Genomic DNA, 24,749 nt, shown 5'->3' with positions numbered 1-24,749 from the left:
AAGAAGGTAATTGTGACACAAAGTTTATTGTGACTACTGAGTGCTCTTGTGAATCAGTGCACTTGAATCTTTTTGTCTTTGTCATCACTCCTGCTCCTTGTTGAGGCTTTCATCTGTCCATTACTCACACTCCTGACCTGTTCTTTCACCACCCACACAGCTCCAGGGCAGCCTGCAGGGGCCCATGGACCAGATGGCCCCAAAAGGAGGGTGGTGGGAGCAGGGAGCAGTAAGGAACACACGGGCCTGAACAGTCAGTACATCTAAACCCACTGCAGATGCTGAACATGGGCATGTGAAGGCTCCAAGAGGAATCTGTGACCATGAGTGCTGCCAGCTCACACACATTGCATCCTTTACACCATGACCCCAGCCTGCTTCCTTCTGCCTGGTAATATATCTGTTTTCCAGCAGCTTTCAGCAGATTTTAACCTGTGCTCTGTGATTGTTTCTGATGTGCATTGGTGGAGGGCTCACAGAGGTCACCTTTCTCCCACAACCCTGGGGATGCACCAGCTGCTCCAGGATCCTGCCTGCAGAAGCAGCAGCACCTCTGTAGCAGTGTGTCCCCACAGGTCACCCAGGGCCTGGATTCTCACCAGTGCCACGTTCCCACGCCTGCAGAGTCATCTAAGTGTTACCATGGGAAATGTGGTGAGCAAGGGAATGCTCCTCCCCACCACACCCTGGGATACCTCACCTTTGTCTGAGGGACAGCAGGACATTTTCCAGCCAGACTTTGCCAAGTGTAGGCTCCAAGTTCTGCCCTCTGCAGAGAACGCTCTTGGGCACCTTCAGAAACACCTGTCCCTGTACAGTGTGGCTCCCAGCACAGGCAGCCTGCAGTGCCCATCATTAACTAAACCCCTTTCTGCACAAATTTTATTTCTCACACATGCCAGAGACACAAAAACATGTTCTGAGTGTCATCAATCTATAACTGGGCCACACTGGCTGTTCAGGAACAAATCAAATTAATGTGAACGCTAATGAACAGCAAATCTCAGCTCATGCACGTGTCAAAGGAACAAAAATACTGAAAGAGGAGGCAAATAAAAAAAAAGTTTAGATTAATTCTTAGACGAGGAATCTTTTCCATGTTATATTTATGAACAAAAAAATCTTTGCATTGATGTTTAAGCACATAGCACCACTTTGCCAGTGCTACTGTAACTTCACCACAACTAAAAGCAAATTGGATCCTTTGGAGCTTCTGTTATTAATCAGACACAAACTGAAAAATTCTTAAACACAAATTCAGCAATTCAAGGAAAGCAAACTGACTTAATGAGAGCAAAGTTACTACACAGCATTGATATCTTGTGAGCCTTTGTACACTAATGCTTATCCAAGGCACAGCAGTTTGACTCCACAGGCTACTCACAGACTGCCTGGACAGTATTCTGAGTGCCATTTCCAAACTTGAGTGCTGCTCCTAGAAATCACAGACCTTTACAAGCAGGTGTGAGGTGTAAATTGATATTCTTGTTTCAGTGCATTGAGAATAACTTCTAGTAATGACTGCTGCAAATAAACACTTTCTTTTCTAGGTGAAATCAATTTCCATTGCTTTTTAGGCACCACTGAGCTGTATTTTGGTATGGGATTTGGGGAGTTTAATATATATGTAATGCTGGCTGGAATTATGAAAAGTTGTTACAATTTTAATACTGGTAGAAAAAAAAAAGGCTTAATTCTTTACTGTAGTCAGCTAGCCTGGTTTGAATAACAGAATACTGTAGAAATTACCACCACATCAACACTTAACAAAACAAATCCAAAGTTCTTCAAACTGTCAATTTAAGAATATGTGGAGCCTTTGGGATACAGACATGAGACCTGACCACATAGTACACAGTCCAGCTTTAAAGAATAACTCCACTAAATCTGCAGACATGTTTTCTTTTGTTGGTGATTAATTTTTTCCCTACCCCCAAGGGAAACTAATGGGAAACCTCTTTAATTATTAGAAGATATTCAAAACTATATTACAGTATCACTATATGAATATAGAACATATTTAGATGACAATATTTTCAGGTTTGCAAAATACAATATTTCAGAAAAATAAAACTTATTCTAATATGTTCTCATCAAGCCTGGTCACCCAGGTTATGTTTGCATCTCTGCTGCTGGTTTAAGGTGGGACCCCATTTGTAATTGGCAGCTACCAAAATGTCTCTTCCTCATACAACTGAGGACACACAGAATCAGGTCAAGCTGTGGTGCTGGAGCAAAGACATGCCATGAAAACAGATAACATTGTGGATTAACTTTTCTGTTTGTAAAATGCAGGGTATCAACAGCACAGACAAAAAAATGAGACCTTGGAAAAAGATAGAGTGAGAGCACAATGTCTTGCACTAAGGTTATGTATTTAACAGTTTTACATGAAATATTCATATATAAAAACTTTTTAAGTGCTTTTCTCCAATTTAAAAATCTAAAGAATTCAAAAATAAGGCATTCAATATTTGAAAAAGTACAGATTTACAAAATGTGTATATTCTGTCATGAAAACTCCACACCAACATTATACACTTGGAAAAAAAATACAAACAGGATATATTACAAATTTATGTAGCAATAACTTAGTTCTTACCATGCAATAAAAAGGACGTTAATTGAGATACACAAGCTTTTAGCTTCCCCTAAACTGGAGGGCTTAATTTTGTTTGCAAATGAGTTTTTATGCAAATTCATAGAACTGTGGCACTTGAAATTTCTGGTAGCCTTTCTATTGAGAGTTAAATTGTACATAATGATTATGAGGATGGAGAGTAACACAGCAGCTGTTACGAATCATTCCAACTTTGTTCGACAATAGCTGAAACTCTTTTCTCATATTCACGTTTGTTCTCCTGGTAAAGTTGTGCTGCCTGACTGTTTGCTGGACTGTTTGGATTGGGTTCATCAAGCAGAGACTGGAAAAAGGGGAAAATATAATGTGAGACAAACCAACACGTTTAAATCGAGAAAAAATCAACTTACTTTCAAGTCAAATGTGTTTCAGAGGCAGACACAACTCAGAATGGCCCAGTTAAAAAACCTAGATAAACTCATAGTTAGGCACCCCTAATTATATTACTGACACTCAAATTACACCCTGCCTAAGTATCAGTGCTGCACACACTTGTAGCTTCACAAACCAGAGACAGTTTGTGCTAGTCAGCACTAGGGAGCTAACTGACTATTTGGTAATTACATTATACTGTCATTCACAACTAAAGAGGGGCTAAGATGTCTCCTACAAAACATCACTGTTGAAAAATTAGAACAATCATACAAGAGCAAAGGAACTGTGCATTTCCACTGTGCCAGGCCATTTTTACTTATTCCAAGTAGTTCCTTTCAGCAATATTTTCCCTTTGAGGGCTTCACAGTAAAGTTAAATGTTTCAAACACAAGGCAAATTTCTGCATCTGATATCCTATCTTGAGTAAAAACAGTTAAAAATGAACACAAACCAGTAAATGCTTTCCTGTGCAAAAATATACTACAGCAGTTTCACAGCTTAGAATTAGTAATTGTGTAGCTTCTTTGTCTTTATTTGATCTAAAAATACTGCTGAGCTCATAAGGATTTGAAGCTCCCCTTGATACAGATACCTGGCTATCCCTATCACTGAGCTGTGAATTCTGGAATAGAGACCAACAACAACATAATTATTTGGTAAAACAGATGCAAAGTTACCTGAATTGAAGTTAAAATAGATGAAACATCATACGTTGGACTCCAGCGATTCTGAAGAATATCTAAACATATGCTGCCATCTGCATACACTGCAAATACACACAGGTATCACTTAGAAACTGTCAGATTTATGGCACTGTTCAGGCAGAGTTATTGTTCCAATTCAGTCTGTGCTTAAATTAATGCTTTAGGAAACAGGACAGCAGTTTGTCTCACCATCTTCTGTGGCTTGACACATACTTTAAAGATTTATTACTGAAATTAACAGAACGCCTATGAGGGAAAGAAGGAATGTCTGAAGATCATGGCATTAGCACAGGAAGGGGCAGACTTGGTGTCCTGCTCCTCCAGCGTGACTGACCCACACTGTCACAGTGGAGAGCCTCCCAGGGAGCAGCAAGGCCTTGGCTGCAGGATGGAGCCACTCACACCATCACACACACAGCTCCTACCCCATTTTCACACACTCACTATGAGCAAGGCACAGTAGAAAATACGGAAAAGTGCCTGAAATCCTACTTCTGTCTGGATACCTATCAGTCTTAGGGAGCTCACATAAACCTGAGACTCACTGCTCAAACTTCTACACCCTTGTCTTCCAGCTTGTTCCCAACAAATTACAGACCTTGTGGCAGAGACAAATTGGCCTGCACAGTATGTGAGGTATGATTTCTACAGAGCAGAAGCAGGCAGGTTTTTTTCTGCACTCAGCAAAACCTACCAGTGCTGGGGGAAGCAGCACAGTGCTGCCCTCATCACTGAGATGGGGTCAGACACCTCCTCTGTGACTGAGCATCCTCATTTTCTTCCCTGTGCTAGTCCTGGTAGGCACAGAGCACCAGATGAAAGCAGGGACTTGGTGAAACCTCACCTGGCAGGAATAATGAACACTTGGCTGCAGCAGTTCCCTGCAGCTCATGCTGTGGCTGCACAGACACGGCTGCTGTTAAATGGAAGGGGGCAGGAATCTGCAGCCAGAACTGCCTCTTTAAACCAACCTAAGTGCAGCTGCTGCTGCTGAAAATACTCACAGGCTTTGCTACTGAGGCTACATATTGATTACTAAGAGGCAGATAGCTGCTTCTTAATAGCATCATAACTCTCAATTTTTTGTCAAGCAGTTCTGTCTTAGACATCTACTTAGGAGATGGCACTGAAGAGAGATTAAGCATTCTGGAGCTTCAGAGAATGCATGACCACACTGTAATATTTAATGAGTATTACAGCTAAATAAAGATGGTTTACTCACCATTTGGATGGAACATTTTTGATAAAAACCTAACAGTTGGAGGCTTATTTGGATATTCTTCAGAAAATTCTATTACTAGTTTAAAAGTACCTGTCCAAACAAAGATAAATAAGATCAGATAACTAACAACAAAAAAACATATCCAGGAACATAGACAACAAATTAATTTGTGTGCTCCATGACCAGTATTCTCCTCACCATTATCTAAAAAAACAACACTGAATTTGATTGCTTTTCATACATTTCAAGTGATAATGGAACTATGGAACTACTGCTTAGAGTAACAAACCAGCAGTAGTGGCTGGGTAGGAGCTTGGAGACTCACTGCATCCATGGCAAAGGCAGCCTTATCCAATATTATCCCACTTTTCCATGACCCAGGTATGCTGGGTCCATGGACCTGGGTGACTTTAAGGTGTTTCATTAAGAAGGCATTGTGGTGCCAGCAAAGAAACACTGGAATTTCATAATCAGCAATCTCAGTCTTTGGAGCTCACAACTGATTCACTGAAAACCTTTGTTATGGATCAGTGAATAATTTACTGTAATTCCTCCAACACAACACAGAGAAAATCCCATCTGCTGCCAATTACTGCAATAATACTATAATTATTAAACTCATTATTCCTCATATGCCTGAGGGAGGGTCATTACACACCAGCTTTCATGTTTATGTACAAATCTGGGATTCCCTCAACCTCACTGAGTTCTATACTGAGAACACCTCAAGGTTTTTCACCTGTTCTTCATTAGGAGAACAGTGATGAAGCAAATATGCCAAAAAGATGAAACAATGAAAGCTCTTATTGAGCTCAGCTAGAGATGTGCAAGCACACCTGGCAGTGTCAGGCCAAAAAGCCCTGCTAACAGCTCTTGTGGGTGTGTATGAAACACCCCTGACAGAAGCATTGCTTCCTGGCTTTCTAACCAACCATGAGGCAGCGTGACGAGACACTGCTTGGATCAAGATACATATTTTTATAGCCCTCACTGCTTCACTTACTTGGTTTGTTTCAAATTATACACAGATAGCATCTATTATTTTTCAAAAGCAGAACAATGTTAGTACTGGCAACATTTATTAGAATGACAATGGATGCAAAAGTTAGCAACTTACCATCTTCAAAAGGTGTCCCTTCTGGCCTGAAAGGTTTTAAAAAGAAACTCCAGTTAAAAGTGATCATTATGTACTTCCATGCAGGCACAATAAATGTGTATTTTCTTTCTCATCCTCTCCAAGATATAGGCAGAAGCAATAATTTAAATTAGAGAAGGATCCATAGGTAACCTCTGAGAGCTTTGCTGTATCTAAGACATGTCCCACAGTCACCTGCTGTTTGGGATATCTACTTTATCATCATCCCAAACAATACATATGCCTTTAGGTGACTAGTTTGGAACAAATGAGCAGATTATTAGCAAGCACACTTCAGTGTTATGAAAACTAAATCACAAGTCACCTCCTCTTGCACAGAATATGTAACTTCCCAGACAGAGCCTGTACCTTGTCCTACTAGGATTCAATCCAGTCACTAATACATCTGGATCTAATGGCTGAGAACATGTGGCACTTATGTACTTTAAAGAAGAATTCTGCTTTTTCATAATACAGTATAACCTATTATTAAGCCACATGCAAGCTGTATTCAACAAAAAAGCTGAACAAATTTAAAATTTAACTTTTTTCCCTCCCTGTTACTTAACCATTCCCCGTTAACTGTGAAAAGAGATTTTCACCTTGGCCATTTTTTAAAAGTTTACTGACTTTACATACATGAAACAAGAGAATAACTAAAAACAAACACCAGGTTGTCATACTTAGCCCTCTAATACTGAATTTCATAGTAACCAAAAACTCTTACCCAAATATAACTGCATTCCATTGCATTATGTTATTCTCAGATGGTGCACCACTGACACCCACAGGAGGGTCTTCTTGCAATCTAAGAATTAGAAAGACATAGAAAGACAAGTCATATATATGAAATACTTCCACCTGCAGATGTAATTTACCAGTAATATCCACACTTCATAAATATTTTCTCATTCCAAATCAGGGAATACACAAAGCTTTAGGTGCAGATTATCAACACTCTGAAAGACAGACCTACAAGGCAACGCATATCAAGATTTTCTCATGTTTTACACTGAGACACAAGGGCACAAGAGGTCTGATTAAGTGTTCAGGGAGCAAAGGATTAACTGTAAGAATAACTCACAGCACCACGGACAGCTGGGATTTATGGTGCTACACTGTGAACTATGAGAGAGCAATTGCTGCTGGCTGCCACAGCGAAGAGGAGAACAAGCTGCAGCCACAAGCAAGAGCTGCAATCCAGGCAGTGGCACACACACAGAGCACTCTTGCTGGGACTCAAGGCAAGGGACCAGCAGGGGAGCTTTTCCTGCACACCCACATCTGTGTGTGACAAGTGGCTAAATTTGGTATAAGCCTATGTTGACTGACAAGCTGATTGTTTCAAAAGGGAGCAACGGGGAAACCTGTGTGCTGCTACTCCCCCTTACCAGCCTCACAAATGTGTTTATCTCTAAAGCAATTATGGGAACATTTAAAATTATTTTTAGTTCCTTAATCCTTGGACTAGGGAAAGCATGTTACTCACTAAAAGCTTCACAAACTTGAACCAGAAATATGCATACTGCAGCCAAAGGGCAGGATCCAAATGCCCCTCTGCCCATCACTGATCCATCTAAAGGATCACAAGACCCTGACAAATGTCCACCAGCAGGCCCCAATCAATGCACCTGCCCAAACCCCCTCAGTGACAGCTCCTACTGCCCTCACCTGTTTTACCTCCAGAGTTATGCAAGAATAAGGAAAATGCAGTGACTGCCCCTGTGTCACAAACAACTCTTGAGTGTTACCATGAGGTTTGATAATATCACAGCACACTTATAAACAAGTCACCACAAAAAGCTCTGCAGACCAAGGGACAAATTCTAACTAAATGCCATATGCAGATTTTTTGAGAGCTGCCAGCAGCACAGCCAGGCAATCCTCCCTGCACTTGCACTGCCTCAGCCCGGGGTAACACCATGTGCTGTCCAAGGATGCTGAGCAGTGGTGCTGCCCTACAGAGCCCCTTTAAACTCTGTGTTTACATCTCTGCTCTCCGAGCACACACAGTCCAGACAGCTGAGTATCAACAGCATAAACCACCTACTATTTTGGTCAGGGAAAGCAGGAACAGGACTTCTTGCTGCGTGACAGCCAGGCTGCAGGCCAGCAGCAGTGCCTGACAAATGCATCTGGGAGATGACCCTGGTTTTTAGATCAACTTCAAAGCATGTGTGCACCCTGCTTGTCACAGGGTCTAACTACAGAAAGGATCTGGCAGGACTGCAAATAGGACTAATCCTCAAAGTCCTAAACAGCAGGGAAAATGTGGCTTGAGTACTCCCTTTTTATCAGCAAAGTAAACAAATAATCTTTTATTTCTTTTGGTTTACTCAAACAAATTAGAGGAGGTAAGAAATTGGCGGAACTCTTCTCTTGACTGCTCCTGACAATCACAGTATGCAAAAGCAGTTTATATTTAATGAAGTCAATCAGAGTTCACAGCACACCGTCTCTTATTTCAGTATGAAGTACAAGTAACAAAAAAAACAAATACATAACCTGCAGTACAAAAGAGCAGAGTAAAACAAAAACTGACATGAAAAAGTTACATAAGTTTTGGAATATCAAAGTTGCTATATATATGACAAATGGATTTGATTTACATTGTGTACTTGGTTATATTTTTCCACAGCTTTAGAGTCTTCTCTCCAGCCTTAACTTCAAAATTATTAAACCAGTACTTGTAGGAATATAAAGGCATAAATTCTGACTGCAATCTTGAAAAACTGAGGTAGTGAGCCTGAAAAAAAATCACTGGTTCATCTGTGCAAGCAAACACAATAAAAAGTCTGAATATCCTGTTTTGATTTGAACAGGAATCAAGCAACACCCACTTAACAAACACCAACACTCACCCAGCAGCAGGGGAGGGCTCCACTTCCCAAAAACCTCCTCCTGCTTCTACATTCGCGAATCAGGCTTTTGTCGCTGCTGCTTTACGTACACGTAAAGCAACCACAATACACGTCAAGTGTTTACTGATGTGCTTTCAGGGCCTGTGTAACAGAGCTATGCTAAAAAAAGAGACGCTATCAGAGCTGACTCACCTCCAAGCACTCCGGAGCGACCCAGCCTGCAGAACTCTTACTGTACATCCTACAAGGAAACCTCCCACCCTTTTCCACACTCTGTTCTAAGTATGTTTACGTGTCAGACTGGAAATAATTTATTCCAGAGTCAGTGGTTCAGTCATTAACATTTAAAAGAGTGCAACTAATAACTGCTCCTTTAGCAGCTCGCGTATATTGCACAAGATTCCCCACGATCGCAAACTTTAAACACAGTATCACATGATTGTGCACAAAAACACTGAAGGCCATTTGGGCTCCTATTACACACAAACGACGCGTTCGCCAATTCTTAGCGCTCCTTTTCAGGCGAGTATCACAACAAACTTATTTTCAGAGAGACCCAACAAGACTGGAACGCTTCCGAACTCCGCCGGAGCCATTGCAAAGCCGGAGCCTGCGGGTTCCGGGCGGCAGGGCACGGACACGGCACGGACACGGGCACGGCAGGGCACGGACACGGCACGGCCCTGGCACGGCACGGCACGGCACGGCACGGCGCCCGCAGCCCCGCCAGCCCGGCGCCCCGTCAGCCGCTCCGCAGCTCCGCTCCAGCTCCGCTCCTCACACGCCCCCCGCCGTCGGCGCCCGGGCGAGGCGGCTCGAACAAAGCCAACAGCCCGGCGGTGCCCCCGCTCATCCCGGCTCTGCCCCTGCCCTGCCCGGGGGGCTCGGTGCCGGGCCCGGGCCCCGCTCACCTCTTGAAGTCGCGCATCAGGCGGCGGCGCGCCGGGGTGGACATGGCGGAGCGCGGCGCCGCCTCCCGCCCGCGCTCGCTGCGCGCCCGCACAAACAACCCGCAATGGCGGCTCCGCGCGCGGGGCGGGGCCCGCGCCGACCGCACCACTGCCACGGCGCGGGGGGGGGAGCGGGACCGTACCATCGCGCCGCGCGGGGGGGAAGCGGGTCCGCGGAGTTTGGGAACAGACAGCGGGAAAGGGTCGGGAGAGAGCCGGGACTGGGTCCGGGAAAGGACTGGGAGAGAGCCGGGACTGGGTCCGGGAAAGGACTGGGAGAGAGCCGGGACTGGGTCCGGGAGAGGGTCGGGACTGCGTCCGGGAGAGGCCGGGACTGGTCCGGGACATTGCCCGGGAGAGCCCGGGACTGAGCCGGGACTGGTCCGGGACAGGGTCCGGGAGAGCCCGGGACCGGTCCGGGACACTGCCCGGTGGCCCCCGCAGTGCCGCCCCGGCCCGCCGGGCAGCAGCAGCGCTCCCTGCCGCTCTCGGAGCGTTTCGTCCTGCCGTGGGCCAGGTGGGATTTTCTCCTTGCCAGGCGCTCCAGCTCGCTGTGATTCGGCTGAACTTGTGCAAAGTACACAAACAGTTACTCGTTGTGCGGTTACAAGGTTGAACATTTAGGTTCTTCTGTGTTGTGTATTCAGCCCACTCCCACTATTTGCAGTAACTGGATGTCTTAAAAATTTAGTTCTTATCAAATTTTAGTTAGGGATAATGGTCCATTTTGCCATATGGGTCCCTCAGCATTTCAAATTCCCTATAAATACAGACTGATGTCCTGGCTCTCAGCCCTTTTTAAAAATCCCATTACTCCACAGACAGAGCAGGTCTCTTTGAAGTCGTGACCCAGTTCTTACATGCAGTCTTGGAAGTTATCCCTGAACTTGGATTTGTGTGGTTTCATGTGCCTCCCTGCCTTTCTTTCAGATGATTTTAAGGAGGTCAAACATCGTGGGACTCGTGATGAAATGACAGAAACAAACACTGTCTGCGTCCCCTGCCCGTTCCCTTTGCCTCCCGGCGGTGGAACAGCACCGGGGAGGTCAAAACATCGTGGGACTCGTGATGAAATGACAGAAACAAGCACTGTCTGCGCCCCCTGCCCGTTCCCTTTGCCTCCAGCCATCCCGGCGGTGGAACAGCTCCGACCCAGGGTTTGACAGCACAGACCTCACTGCTGCCTTTTCACCAAGCCAGTGCCAGCCCTGCTGCAGCAGCACCACCGGCTGGGTCCTTTAGAAGAGGAATTTGTGTTTCACACGGGATGGGATTTAACTCTGCAAGGATTTGCTCAGACCACTTTAATCCAATGTCCCACCTTAGTGCAAATAGATGCCAAAAGTGAGGAATTCACACAAGCCTGGTACTGCAGGGGAGCAAGCTTTTCCAAAAGGCTTGGTAATAGGGAACTGTAATACCCCAGCCACTAAAACATTATTCCCCACACTAGTGAGGAATGGTTCCTGACAAGCAATCCCCTCCTCTGGACTCTCCTCCTCCCACCACACACTTTCCCATTTTTCATTCCCCTGCTCCTTTACCTTTACCCAGATTTTATTTTGCTCTTGTTAGCCTGGAAGGCAGAAAGCAATCTGTAAAAACCAGTGCAAGCTTGGACCTGTGCACAAAATGAAGGTCACTTAACAGCTTTAATTAATTCAGTATTAGCAGGCACTGCTTCAGAGCCCAGACAGGGCATCCCCTGTCCCCAGGGCAGCTCTCTGCCCTTTGAAGCCCAAGTCACCCGTGCAGGGAAATAAACAAAAACTGACCAGCAGCACCAAGCTGGAGCTGAATCTGAAACCCTTTGGTATTTCCACCTGGCTTGGGAACTTTTCAGCAATATCTCATCAGGGACACTATTTCTTCTCTTCTGACACCACCAGGGAACAGTGTATTGTTGTTATCTAATGGAATATTTTAATCCTACCTGGCAGTAACAGGTGTAGCTGGTAGTTTTAATAATAAATTAAAAGCTTTTTTTTTATCCTCCTCTGAAGAACTAGATGCCATTTCTGTTCTGTTGATTGCATGGCACATATATGTTTTAAAATTAATATATCCCAAACTACTTAAAAAAAAATCAGTCCCAACTAACAATAAAAGATAGGCTCTGGCCTTGCAAAGGTGGTTTAATATGTCTCAAAATGAAATCTGCACTAAATATCCACTTTAGATTTGTATCTGCTGATAATTATTTCCAGTACTTCCTTGCTTAATGAACTTAAATGCATCACTGCCATTGTGAAGTCACTATGGGCATTTTAGTTCAAATGTTTTCAATTTATCATGTACTTGTAACCCACTGACTTCCAGAGATGAGTGGAAACAACAATTTCAACACTAACTTTGTCATTTGGTTCCTGGAGAGGTTTTTTTTCTGTGCAACCATTAAAGCTATCCACGGTAACAGTGCTTCAAACACTTGTAAAAAACCCTTACAGTCTGTGGTCTAGAAGAGAAAGTAATGTGTTCCTTCTTGAGTAATACTGGGATGGATATAACAACTTCCTGATCAGGAAGCGGTTTCAAGTTCAAATTTATTTTTTTTTTAATGCCATTTGATAGGTCATAATTTTATATTTTTATATACTTATATTTTGTAATGTTTATATTTTATATGTTTACATATTTTTATATTTATCTATTTATATATTTTATATATTTATTTTCTGTTTATATATTTATAGCTTTTATATTTATATTTTTATTATTTATATTATTATTAGTTTAATATAGTTAAATATTTTAATATTTTTGTGTATATTTCAATTACTTTTTATATTTAGAATATTTTAAAATATTTTTAAAAATTAATTTTTACAGGACATTCTACATTAATCTTGAGTAAGTACAGGATTCTTGTGCAGCATTTGACAAACCCAAACAATTTCTAAGGTGACTTTGCCCCGTCACGAGCTGTGTGTGAGCTGGGTGAGCTCCTGGTGTCCTGCCTGGGCACTGCTTCCATCCCAGAGCTCTTGGGTGTCCTCAGCCCCACCTGGCCATGGCAGAGGGAAAGCTGTGGCAGTCACATATCCTCTGAACACAGACACGGTTCTGTCCCAGGGTTTTCCTGGGCAGCTGTGAGGCAGTTCAGAGAAGAGAACCAGAAACAATTCTCATCTGAATTTGCTGCAGCTGTTGTTGTGCACATGTGGAACGCGTTATGGAGATTGTTTACCAAAGGGGGGGGTCTTAATTGGACACTGGGTGGTGTTTGGATGGATTGACCAATTAGGTTAAATCTACATGGGACAGTCTGTAAGGGTTGTGAGCTCTTAATAGTATAGTATAATATGGTGTAGCATAATAAAGCAACTGGTCAGCCTTCTGCAGTCATGGAGCCCGTGCTAATTATTCACTGTTCAGGGGACTGTGCCACGATAGAAAACAGAGCTGGGCAAGGGGAGGGACAGCTGAGACAGGCATGGGGAGGGACAGCAGAAATGGCCATGGGGAGGGACAGCAGAGATGGCCATGGAGAGAGGGACAGCAGAAATGGCCATGGGAGGGACAGCAGAGCTGGCCTTGGGAGAGGACAGTAGAGAGAACCATGGGGAGGCACAGCAGAGACAGGTATGGGGAGAGGGACAGCAGAACTGGCCATGGGAGAGGGACAGCAGAGCCGGCCATGGAGAGAGGGACAGCAGAAATGGCCATGGAGAGGCTTCTCCCAGCCCCACAGCCCGCCCGGTGCCCACCCTGCTGTCACCAGCGGCTCGCTCCCCGCGCTCCGGGCGCGGTGGCCGCGGCAGGGGCAGAGTGCTGATTGTCCCCGGGCCGTGCCATCCCCACACCAGCACGCCCTCGCGAAGATATTTCAGCACTGTGACAGGCATTTCCCCTAAAAGCTCAGTTTGAGTTCGGACCTCTGCCTGTGAACAGTCCACAAGGATTCAGTGTGGACATGGGTCAGGCTGGGTTTTCTCCTTGCCAGGCGCTCCAGCTCGCTGTGATTTAACTGAACTTCTGCAAAGTACACAAACAATAACTTGTGGTCAGATTACGAGGGTATAAATTTAGATTCTTACTTATTTGGATTCTTACTTCTATGCTTTGTATCCATTCCATTTCCACTCTTTGCAGTAACTGGATGTTTAAAAAATTTAGTTCTTATAAATTTTTAATTAGGAATAATGGCACATTTTGCCATATGGGTTCCTCAGCTTCCCTCGAAGTTCCCTCTAAACACAGACTGATGTCCTGGCTCTTGGTGGCACTAAGGAGACCTGGCACCAGTGTGAGTGTAGCCATCAATTTAAAAAAAAGGGGGAATTGGGTGTAATTAAAATAACATACTTCTATATTGAGTTAACTGCTTCAAATTACCAGCAGCTAGTAATGTAAAAATTAAACGGTAAATGGACCTCAGTGTGAAAAAGTCTATTTTTACTGTGATTCTTTTAACATAGGAGTTCTTATCTATGATTTATTAGCATAAATAAAACACATTCAGGGGGATATTTTTAAGCTGATGAAAGGAGCTCCTCCTTTCTTTGCTGTATTCCTGGTTGGTTCAGAGGCTGAAGATGCACCATGAAAAGTAATGTGGTAAATGTGTTTGAATATTGAAGGAAGGCTGAGGGAGCAGAAACAAAGACTTTTAGTGTGTTTTCAAATTAATGACAGTCTTTAGTTAAGCAAATTACAGTTTTTGTTGTCAGCCTTTTAGAGGAAGTCTCTATGAAGTGAAATAAAAAGCCATGGTAGAAAGTGTTTTTCTTCTTTTACCAACAATGATTTCATCATAAGGATATTGTTAACCTGATTAATGTATTTAAGCAGAAAGAAAAGACTTCACTTGGTGTTGGAATTTATCAATCATACAATTCTAGATGAGCTCTAATGTTATTTCCCTGGATTGGATAACAAAGAACTTAAAACTAACTTTTCCAGTAAGAACAAGCAATTGAGTACCTTCACAACAATCATGAAAGATTAATCATAAATAAAATCTTATTGCTTCTAGAGCACACCTTTTTTATTGTTGTGATTTGTCATACAGATAAAATGTGTTAATTTTTTATTAAGAACAAGGATTAGTTTTGTAGTTTAAGGCTTCCAACTGGTATGAAATTACCTGCACAATTGGAGCTTTGGACTGAATGACTGAAGGAGGACTTGGGTCCTCTGAGCAGTGCTGCTCCAGAGAATTAAAGTTGAACCCTTCTCTGAAATTTGGAAGAGCCAAAAGTGTTCAGTACTTTGCATTCCCACCTTGTCCTTCTCCTTCACTCTGTCTTCTGTCTTTTGATCACTTCTGGTTTGTCCTGCTGCTGATGGGTTGGGTACTGTGCCGAAATCTGTGCCAAAATCCTGCTCCCTTTTGCTCATCACCTACATTAGCAGTTGCTAATTGCAGTAGGATCAGGACATTGGTGACTTTGGGAAATGAGGGCACTCTATGCCTCAGAGTCAGTTCTGATGTAGCAGGAGGATTTTTTTCAGTCCATGCTTTCATGCCTTGAGTACTTTTAAAACAAACAGAATCTGCTTCTTATTAAACTGTATTGTTTGGTTTTGTTGGTTTTTATTCCTTTTTATTTTTTCCTCTTCCTTTGTTATACACCATGATTTCATCTGAGAATATTTTGTTAACAAAAAGTGGAATTACTAAAGTTTCTGATTTAGGTTTTGCTTAAACAAGAGCTGCCCCTGGTGATGTTTACACAGATTATGCGGTTACACAATGGTACAGGGCTCCTTAACTGATTCCAAAAGACCCTACACATAAAAAATAAATGTGGGTGGTTTTTTGGAGGGGGATGGCACCTCTAATTCAACTGTATAGAAAAAAGCAGTTTCCTGCACATGAACTTCTGGGTACAGTGCCACATTAGCAAAGGGAAAATAATCATATAAAAGCTAAATTAAAATGGTGACATGTAATGTGCCTACATTTAAGGTCAGAGTTACCATTATGTTCTGGATCCAGATTCAGTCAAAGCAGTGCAAAGTTTATCTTTAAAAATAGCACTGTCATTACATAAACCAAACAGCAGAGTTGTTTTAGAAACCTGTAGAAGATGGTAATCTGTGTTATTCCCAGGCAACCTGTGCCTGTTTGCCCTGCAGATGGTTTTCCATATTGTCCATATCAAAAACATCCATCAGGGCTGGCACTGAGCCCTGGAGGATCAGTGACAAGGACTCTCTATGGAGCAATGCAGGAGAAAATCCTGGAAAAGTGAGGAAGCAACAATGTGGAACTTTGGAGACAAAGCACATATGGTCACCTACATGGTAACTTGGAAGTTTTTCCAAGTGTGTACTTAATTTCACTAAAGACTTTATTCTGCATAAAATTCTGTTATTGTCCACCTACTATTATGAAATTCTGTAGAGGTTTGGAATTGTGGAGAGGAGAGAGAACTCCTGTGCTAAGTCATGGTCTCACTCATGCTTTAGATACTGATTATTGTTATTATTAGTAGTAATAATTATAACAGTACCCTGCAGCACTTATTCTGGCAGTGCTGAACTATAAACATGGAGGTAAATAACAAGCCAGGATAATTCCCTTAGTCTCAAACCTCAGATACAGTTCATAGAGCAGAATGAGTCAGCGAGAAGGATTCTTCTCTGAGAGGAGGCACAGGGAGGAGCACAGCAGTGTTGGATATTTGGATTCATTTCAGTTTTGAAGACAGTAGGCATTTTGATGAGAGATTTGGAATGTATTTTACCAGTCCCCACATGGATACAAAAAAAGAATATGGTATACAATCTTTATATCTCTTTTAACCAGATGATTTATTGTCTGTTCATAATGTCCTGTTTGTCAAGCAGCTAGATACTTAAAAAAAAATAAATTGGAGGTTTTTATGGAGACCAGGATTTTCAGGGATGATACTTCTGAAGTTCAGCATTCTAAAAGATACAAAGAGAAGGTTTCCCCAGCTCACTGCTTTACTTGAAATGCTATTTCCTATTAGAAACTCCTCTTCCTATTAGAAATCCCATCCAGTTACAGCCTGTTACCCAAAGTCATATGGGGAGTTCACAAGGTTTAACTGGGTTGTCCACACAGGAAGAATGTGGCATATCAGAAATTGCTAATTAGAGATGTTGGGATTTTCAGAAATGCCAAGGAGATTCAGAAGTGTAAGTGCCAGTCCACAGTTTTCTAAGTATTTCAGTTAATTTAAATTCACTGATGTTATAATTACTATATTCACTGTGATGCAGTTGCAGGCACTAATGGTTAAAAAAAAAAGTGTTGTGTTCAGACACTGAATTTTGTTTCCCCTGATGTCAGTGGGAATGGGAATGGATTTAAATTTTGCCATTTCCATTAAGCAAAATCAAAAATCCAATAGGCAATTTCCTGCCATAAAAAGATCTGAGAGAACAGATGGAGGAAGAATAATCTAATTGAGATGCATTTTTTTTTTTACTAGCTTGCTCTATTTCACTTTTAAGATCATACCTAAAATGTCTTCTTCTACAAAGAGAGCTTGTTCATTAAGTCTTAGAATAAATGACAAGCAAAAAGCTTTTTTACAAATCCAGAATGCTCGTGGTGATAGCAGACATTTTAAATAACTGATTAACACCACAAAAACTCAAACAAAAAGGATGAAGCACTCTGTTGAAGACAGCCCAGTGAAGCTTTCACCAGCAGCAGGCTCTTCTGACTCATTCTTTCTATTGCAACAGAAAATGCAGTTGCTGCAGAGGAATGAAGGATCTCATTCATTTCTAGGGGAAAAGGAAAGAGCAGAGGCCAAGTTTTCCTCCCACGGCTCAATTACAGAAGGGGTTATTCCTCCTCTCTCTAGTTCTGTCCTTCCAAATCTCTGATAGCTGTAGTGGGATGTGTTAAAATCTCCAGAGTCATTGATTTTGTTGGTGATGGATTGACTTAGTGTTACAGATACATTTTCAGAAGGTATTGAGTTAAAACAACTAAGTTTAACACTTAAAATGAAATGGAGCTTTGGAGAGAAGGGGAAGCAATTTATCCATTAGGCTGCTTAGATTCCCCAGAAAGTCTTTGTAACCCCTCAAAATCCTTCACAAACATTTCAGAGCTTTCATGAGGATTCATTTTATTTTCTCTTAGTAAGCTTATTTGGGTTTCTTTTCTTTTCCATGTAAGATGAATCCCACAGAGAATCCATAAAGGGATTATAAAGTGCCCCCTTCAGAAGTGGTAGCTGGAAGCTAAATGGAAATGGAGGGATGGAGGATGTTCTTTCAGAAAAAGGACATGATGCAGCAAGTTGGTTTCTTCCTCCAGCTTTAGAGGGGTATTACTCCATCCATTTCAGACATCAGATTTATTTGTTTATGTTGGAAGCATCTATTTTTCATCCAAACAGCCAAGGAAGAGAAGCAGAGATTCTCAGAAAATGCTTTATATGACTCAAATTAAGCAGTAACTAAACTATTCAATCAGATGTTCCAAACTGTTTATGGAAGATAGGGATCTTACCTTTCTCATTTGGGCCCTTTAGTTCGAGAAGCTCTAGACTGAATTAAAGTTGGGCAATATCCCTCAGGTATGCAGAAGGGGAACATGTGGAGGTGGATAAGGTAAAATCAGCTCTGGAAACACTGCTGGCAGGGAGTCTGAACCCACCTGAGCTGGGCTGAAAACTCATTGTATCTTCTGACACACTCAGAGAACATTTTGCACGTTGGAGGAAGGATCTGTAGTCAGAAATGCTGCATTTTCCTGGCTGCCCAGAAGTTGATGATCTTATGTGTCTGATTTCCTACTCCATGCTGAAAAACTGCATGGCTCTAAGAACTTCAGGCTCTGTTCATGAGTGTGAGTCACATCCACAGAACATAAAGGGTAGGGCAGCACATGTAAATGCAATTTGGAAATAAAGACACAAGGACTAGCTAAAGAGAGGTGAAACAGCCTCAGCTACCTGACAGTCCATTCATAACCTCTATCTAGCAAATTAGGAGAGTATTTTGGGACAGTCCTCAGCCAGCAGAATCCTCCTGGAGGGAATAATTTCTCCAGTATAATTTAGATAAAACTCTGGGGCCCTTACCTACCCTAGAACTAGGAGCTAAAATAATAAGTCACCTTCCACCCACCCACTGTACCTATTCAAAATGATGAGGCAAAAACTGTGAACTAGGTTACACAGCAACAGAATAAGGCACAGGCATCCCAGATGTTACTGAAGTAGGTGCAATGACAAAAAATATATGAGATAATTTAAGTAGAGAACAGACACTGAATAGATGAGAAGACTCTTGATAACCTGATGTTATTAATTTATGGATTATCTAATGATACGAACAGATATCAGTCCATAACTATGTAGACATTGGTAAACTGCTCCTGCAGAACAAATTGTCCTTGGTTTGTGTGTGGGTGTGCAGTAAAGGAGGGCTATTCAGAGGAGCCTGAGAATGTCCCAAAAGATCCCCCAAAGCCTGTACTTCCCTAAAGTTCCATAAGATCTTTCACAAAACATTGATTATATGTTCTCCTACACAAGAGTGGACTCAGAGACAGTGGCCAAGTCTTCACTTTTCTGAGCCTGCACCTCAAAAGGCATAATTGTATCATGGAAAAGCACCAGTTTAGGCCCTTTGCAGAGTGAAGAAATCACTCAGTGAACAGTGAAAAAAACCCATTTTGTTGCCACCAGACAGAGGGTGAGCAAAGCAAACTCTCCAGTCGAATAGCAGATACCACGCAATCACTTTTTAATATATAACGAAGCACCAACAGATTGTTGGAGCTTAGTAAACACAATTTCTATTTTTCAGCTTGTTTAACGCTCGGCCTGGCCACAAAGGGGTTTTCACAAGAACCTCTAGACAGCACTTGGCTGTCTTTGAAAATAACGTTTTATTTATTTTCAAACCTTGACCATTTTCCTGACACCATGAGAGGGCACCACGGCGTGACGCAGCATCCATGGAGCGATTTCCCTGAAAATCCCCGATTCAGCCGAGCTGTGCCGAGCCCGCCGGGCCGGCAGGTGTGGCTGTGGAGCCTGCGAGAGGCTGGCAGCGCTTCCCTCCCGGGAATGCCAGGGCAGCTGCAGGCTCTGGGTTTGTCTTCCACACAGACAAAGCCTCGGGATTTGTGCTGCAAAGGAAAAGTTTTGGTAGTGTCCTTTGCTCACAGCTCCATTTGTAATGCACACGATTGCTGTTATCCTTGCGGCCGCTCACGAGGGATTTGGCGCTCTGAGTTAACAGCAGATTTACTTTGGATGCTGGAATGTGGTTTAAGAGAAAATGTTATTTGATATAACTTTAAAAAAATCATCATTTGCTATCAGATTCTTACCAGACCTGAAAGCCAACTTCTCACAAGAAACAAAATCAAATTCTCCTTCAAAGCACAGAGTAAGAGCAGAGATTTAGAGCTACTGAAAGATGAGAAATGCTGATTTTAATGCCTGTCAGAATGGTGCAGGATTTGGGAAGCTGAGAACTGCTCTTCTTAAAATATTTATTGCTGCATAAAATTGTTATTGTAATTACAACCTACTGGTGATTTTAAACAACAGCATGAGAAACATCTTCACTTGTTAAAGGACCTTCCAGGTAGGGATATGAGATATCCTTTAGGGGGCTGTGCATTTTTAAGGAATATTTCTCTTGCAGATGATCCTCTGCTGTTTTATTCCAGATATGTTGAGAATATGCTGGACTGAGTGTTCCAGCTGATGTTTTGTCATAGTTTCCAAAAATAAAAGAAAGTAAATGAAGGTTGTATGAAAGCAGCTGTGATTGTGGAGTCAGCAGTTGCTGAGCTGACTTGGAATAACAGCCACTGAAAAAAACCAACAAAACTTGGCTCATAGAAATTTCCTGAACTGGAACAGTCAACAGGATTATTTTTAGTTCAGGTTTTAATGTTTTATTATTTAGAGGGAAAACAGTTGCCAGATGAAAAACATTCAGTATAGTTTGAACAAGAGGTATTTTCTTACATGCTAATCTTTAAACAACAAATTTTTACAGGGTATGGTTTTTCATCTACCTCTCTTTCTGAATGTTCCAGTCCCAGCATCATTAACCAAAATAAAGCTAATGTGAAAAAGTGAGACAGGACATTTTAGCCAAAAACTGGTTTTGGTGTAGTTTTATAGCAAGGTGAGGACATGTTTGAGTTAGGGATCCAGCATTGCCCAGAAAGCCTCTTTGCTCCTAAGCACTGATTATGAGCTGTAGTTTGGTCAGCAGGGTGACAGACATGAGTAATCAAAAATATTTATTTAATATTTTTGTTGTTAAATAGCTGATATTTAAATATGAACAGTGAAATTACCTATTTAGACTCTGTAGTCTAATTTTGTATCTGTTTATTCTGTATAATTAGGGGGCAGATTTAGCTTTGGCTATAGCCTTTTATCCCAACAACTAAACACATTTCATTTGCAAATGTTCTGAAACTGTATTTCAAAATTATTTCTAAACAAATATTTGGAGCAGCTTGATCAATGTTTCTCTTGGCAGCAGCTCTGCCCAAAGGCACGTTGTTCCTCCCCAGTCCCACATCTTTCCCTAAACTGTGCTGGCGTAATTCATGTGGGGTCGTGTGGTGAACCCGGCCAAGGACCTGATCTGGATTAAAATAACCTGACCAAAGATGGGTATTTTCAGCTGGGATCCTTCTCCTGCAAGAAATCTCATGGAGATGCTGTGGCACCACTGAGACTGTGGCCTGGGGAGGGACACAGTGCAAAGAGGGGCAGCTTTATCCAGGACATGGAACCACAGCCTCGGCTTTTCAAACTGAAACCCCAACAGCGACTTTGGCCCATTCAGTGTCTAAAGAAAAAAAAAAAGAAAAGAAAACAAAAAGTAATTGCACAGCTATGATACTGCAGTCTTGTTTTAATTGTGTTTCTCCAGTGTCCATGCCTAAAATAACTGAGTGCACAGTGAATTAATGGCATGCTGCAGGGATCACTACACACAGGAAACACATGGAATCGGCACAACAATGTAAGAGTGGGGAAAGCAAGCAAACATGCATTTCTGGGAGGAAGATCCACTCGGAAAACATAAATTGAAAACAAACAAAAAAGGCAACAGAAAATCAGTAGTATTTTATAGTTATCTTTGTGTTTTCTGTTACCAGCCCTGAGTTATGGTGGACCTGGAGCAAGAGGAGCAGTTACACATTAACAGCCGAGTCACCACAGCGTGATCCAAAGTTGTAAAGTTACCTGCAGAGGCACTAAAAGAAACTGGAACCAGGAAAATACTTAGTGGAGATGAGTTAAACTGCTGTTCCACATGTTTAACTGAAACTGGAAGGAGTTTGGGTGTACTGAAAATGTGTTACTGAGGCTGTGTGTGTTGTAGGGGCTCTCTTGGTCATCCTGTATTTTTGAGGGAAAGCAGTTTCTGTTTGACCATGACGTTATCTGGTATCATGAGGTGTCTGTCAAGTATTTAAAGAATCTTGCTGAGCAGCAAAGCTCATGCAATAAGGAAACTGGAAGAGTTAATGAGTTTTGAAGTCTAGAAGTCTTTGTTTGTCACAGGAATTAGGATGTAAATTCCAGTTCCTCTTGCAATCAATTTTCCTATTTATTGTCACATATTTGAAATTTTTCATTAGCTTTCTTTCCCCTGTTGCATTTTCCGGTTGATCACTGATATTGCTAGGAAAAAGAAAATGTGAAAGGGAGGCTGAGCTAGCAAATCCTCCAAAAATAATAACGTCTTTTCCATTTTAAATGACCAGCTAGATCTGATGCCAGCCTGTCTGGATCATGTTCCTTCCTTGTTGTGCTGCTGGCTGAGATGGTTTGGGGTAAATAATCTCATTGCTGAGCACAGATTCCTCACCTGTGAAGTGGTATTGACTTTACAAACTCCACTGAGAACTACTGATGGAAAATGCTATTCTAGAGTTGGCAATAAAATATGAGTCTTTTCATACAAAATACAAGTATCTGATTTTTTTAAAAAATATGCTCATTGTGTTCAGATCTAAGCAATTATGAGGTTTTAGAAGGATTGTAAGAGAAGACCAGATAATCTGCTAATCTCTGCTGTTAAAAACTTTGGCACTGGGAAATTAGAAATTCTTTCCTGTATGCCTCCTACCACTTTGCACTTGACTACAGCTGCTAATTGTCTCATGGATGTGCTCTGCTGCAGTTTGAATCCAAAGTGAGGCCAAAGCAGAGACTGCTCACTAAAACCATGGGTTGGCTTAAATGGTGTGAATATTTCTCCAAACCAGAAGTTCTTTTCAAGGGGAGGAAGGATGAGGTTATAGTTAAAGTAGGGAAGTGAGAAAGAGCCAAAGCAAGAGCTATTCCTCAGCTGAGAGCTACAGAAGTATAGGGAAGACAAAGGAAAGCAGGGAAAAGGGAGAGACACATCTCATGCCGTGGTAGGCGAAGGTTTGAGCACCACATATCAGGTTCCCTGGCAAAGCCTGCTGCCATTTAAAGCAATGCTCTGCTTAGTTCTGAGGGAGGTGAGGTGTGCTCTGTTCTGAAACCATTAACCATCCTGTTTTTCATTTCCTTACACCAGGCAGAGAAGCTTCAGTACATTCAGTAGTTGAATACTGAAAATTTGAAAACCTGAGATCTTGTTGACAGATAAAATGTACAGTTAATAAACATATTATTCTTTCAAGGCCTAGGGGCAAATGCAGCCTTACTGAAGATGGAAACAATTTGGTTGATATCGCTGGAGCTGAACACACTTATGCCAGAATGAAACATAAATGCTCATGTAATCCCTTGTGACCTCTCAATTATTCCCACGCAGCCTAACAGTGATTTCACAGATCACACTGCTGGGAAATGTAATTTAAACTTTCTGTGCTATGTGTGCTCATCCCTTTAACTACCTTACTCAGTAGTCACCCAGGCAAGTTAATCTGTAAGATATTTTAGTTGGAGTTAAGGGTTGCAGCAGAGACACTTGAGCCCATTGTGAGCCTTTGTGCTCTCTCCAGTACTATTTTCCCTGATGATTTCATCCCTCTCCTAGTGACTGATTATCAGAGGAGTAGCCTTTGTAAGCAGGAGACAATGTATTGATTGCTAGCCATGGAGAGCTGTGTGGGAGATGGGTATTATGTATCTACAGCTGGAGCTTGCTGAGTAAAGAATCGCTAGCACAAGACATTTGCTGTAGCTTTCCATAGATAAAAAGCATTTCAGGAATAAAATAGAAATTTCCCAAATAGTAGCCAATGCAAGTTTCACTAAGTTAAGTATAAATATTTTATGAGATTTAGGAAAATCTAGCAGCGTTCACTGCTACATATAAAACTCATTCATCTACTTTTGGATTTTCTTTTTCTGTCTTAACTTAGAAATTAAAATCCGCTCCTATTTCAACAGAAATAAGGAAGTTTGTTCTCTGAACTTTTGAAATTGTTTGCTATCTCCTGGGTAGCATCTTGATTCCTGGAACTGGCAAGATATTCACTGCTTTTTACCAATCTCAATGTTTGGTTTGGATTGTCTGCCTGAAATCTACTTCTGAAATTTTGTCAAACCCAGCCCTTCTTGCTACACCATTCTTAATACTAGACCAGCTGGCTTGTGCTTCTTGGTATATACTCTTTTTAAAAACTCATTTTTAAACTCAGAGAGATTATATTGTCCCTTTTGTTGCCACATAAAATGCACAGGTGAACAGCCAAAAAAAGGTTCAGTGTAGGGTGGCATGTGAAATGTACTGGCACGAAGGAACACCCTTTTCTAGCTGGGTTGGTCATATGATTGGTATTTGGCAGAGAGTCATAGCATGACTCAGTGAAATCTTTTCAACAGTGAAGCTGTTCCTATAGTAAACATTCCCAAGCACTAGACTGTAGAGTTTTATTTCACTCAAGTAAAATCCCATTATATTAAATTATAACATGGAGACATTCTCCACATTAA

At 41.9% G+C, this 24,749-nt stretch overlaps 1 protein-coding gene across 3 annotated transcripts; it reads right to left on the bottom strand.

Moving 5' to 3' along the window:
• Positions 1-1,077: 1,077 nt before the first annotated feature.
• On the bottom strand, positions 1,078-10,005 carry UBE2B (ubiquitin conjugating enzyme E2 B). Of its 3 annotated transcripts, XM_039701137.1 has the most exons (7): positions 9,850-9,943; positions 8,939-9,097; positions 6,805-6,885; positions 6,060-6,085; positions 4,943-5,032; positions 3,694-3,782; positions 1,078-2,924 (listed from the first exon to the last, which is right to left on the bottom strand). In XM_039701137.1, the coding sequence occupies exons 3-7, from the start codon at positions 6,828-6,830 to the stop codon at positions 2,796-2,798; spliced, it is 360 nt and encodes a 119-aa protein (XP_039557071.1). In that variant the 5' UTR covers positions 6,831-6,885; positions 8,939-9,097; positions 9,850-9,943; the 3' UTR covers positions 1,078-2,795. The 3 variants fall into 3 exon arrangements, with proteins under 3 accessions (XP_039557071.1, XP_039557068.1, XP_039557069.1); XM_039701134.1 differs by lacking the exon at positions 8,939-9,097 and having other exon boundaries at positions 9,850-10,004; XM_039701135.1 differs by lacking the exons at positions 4,943-5,032; positions 8,939-9,097 and having other exon boundaries at positions 9,850-10,005.
• Positions 10,006-24,749: the final 14,744 nt, after the last annotated feature.

The sequence above is a fragment of the Passer montanus genome, unplaced genomic scaffold (assembly GCF_014805655.1).
Source record: "Passer montanus isolate IOZ18808 unplaced genomic scaffold, ASM1480565v1 scaffold15, whole genome shotgun sequence".
Taxonomy (NCBI): Eukaryota; Metazoa; Chordata; class Aves; order Passeriformes; family Passeridae; genus Passer; species Passer montanus.
The sequence above is the reverse complement of the archived record's forward strand: the minus strand, read 5'-3'. Positions and strand labels throughout refer to the sequence as shown.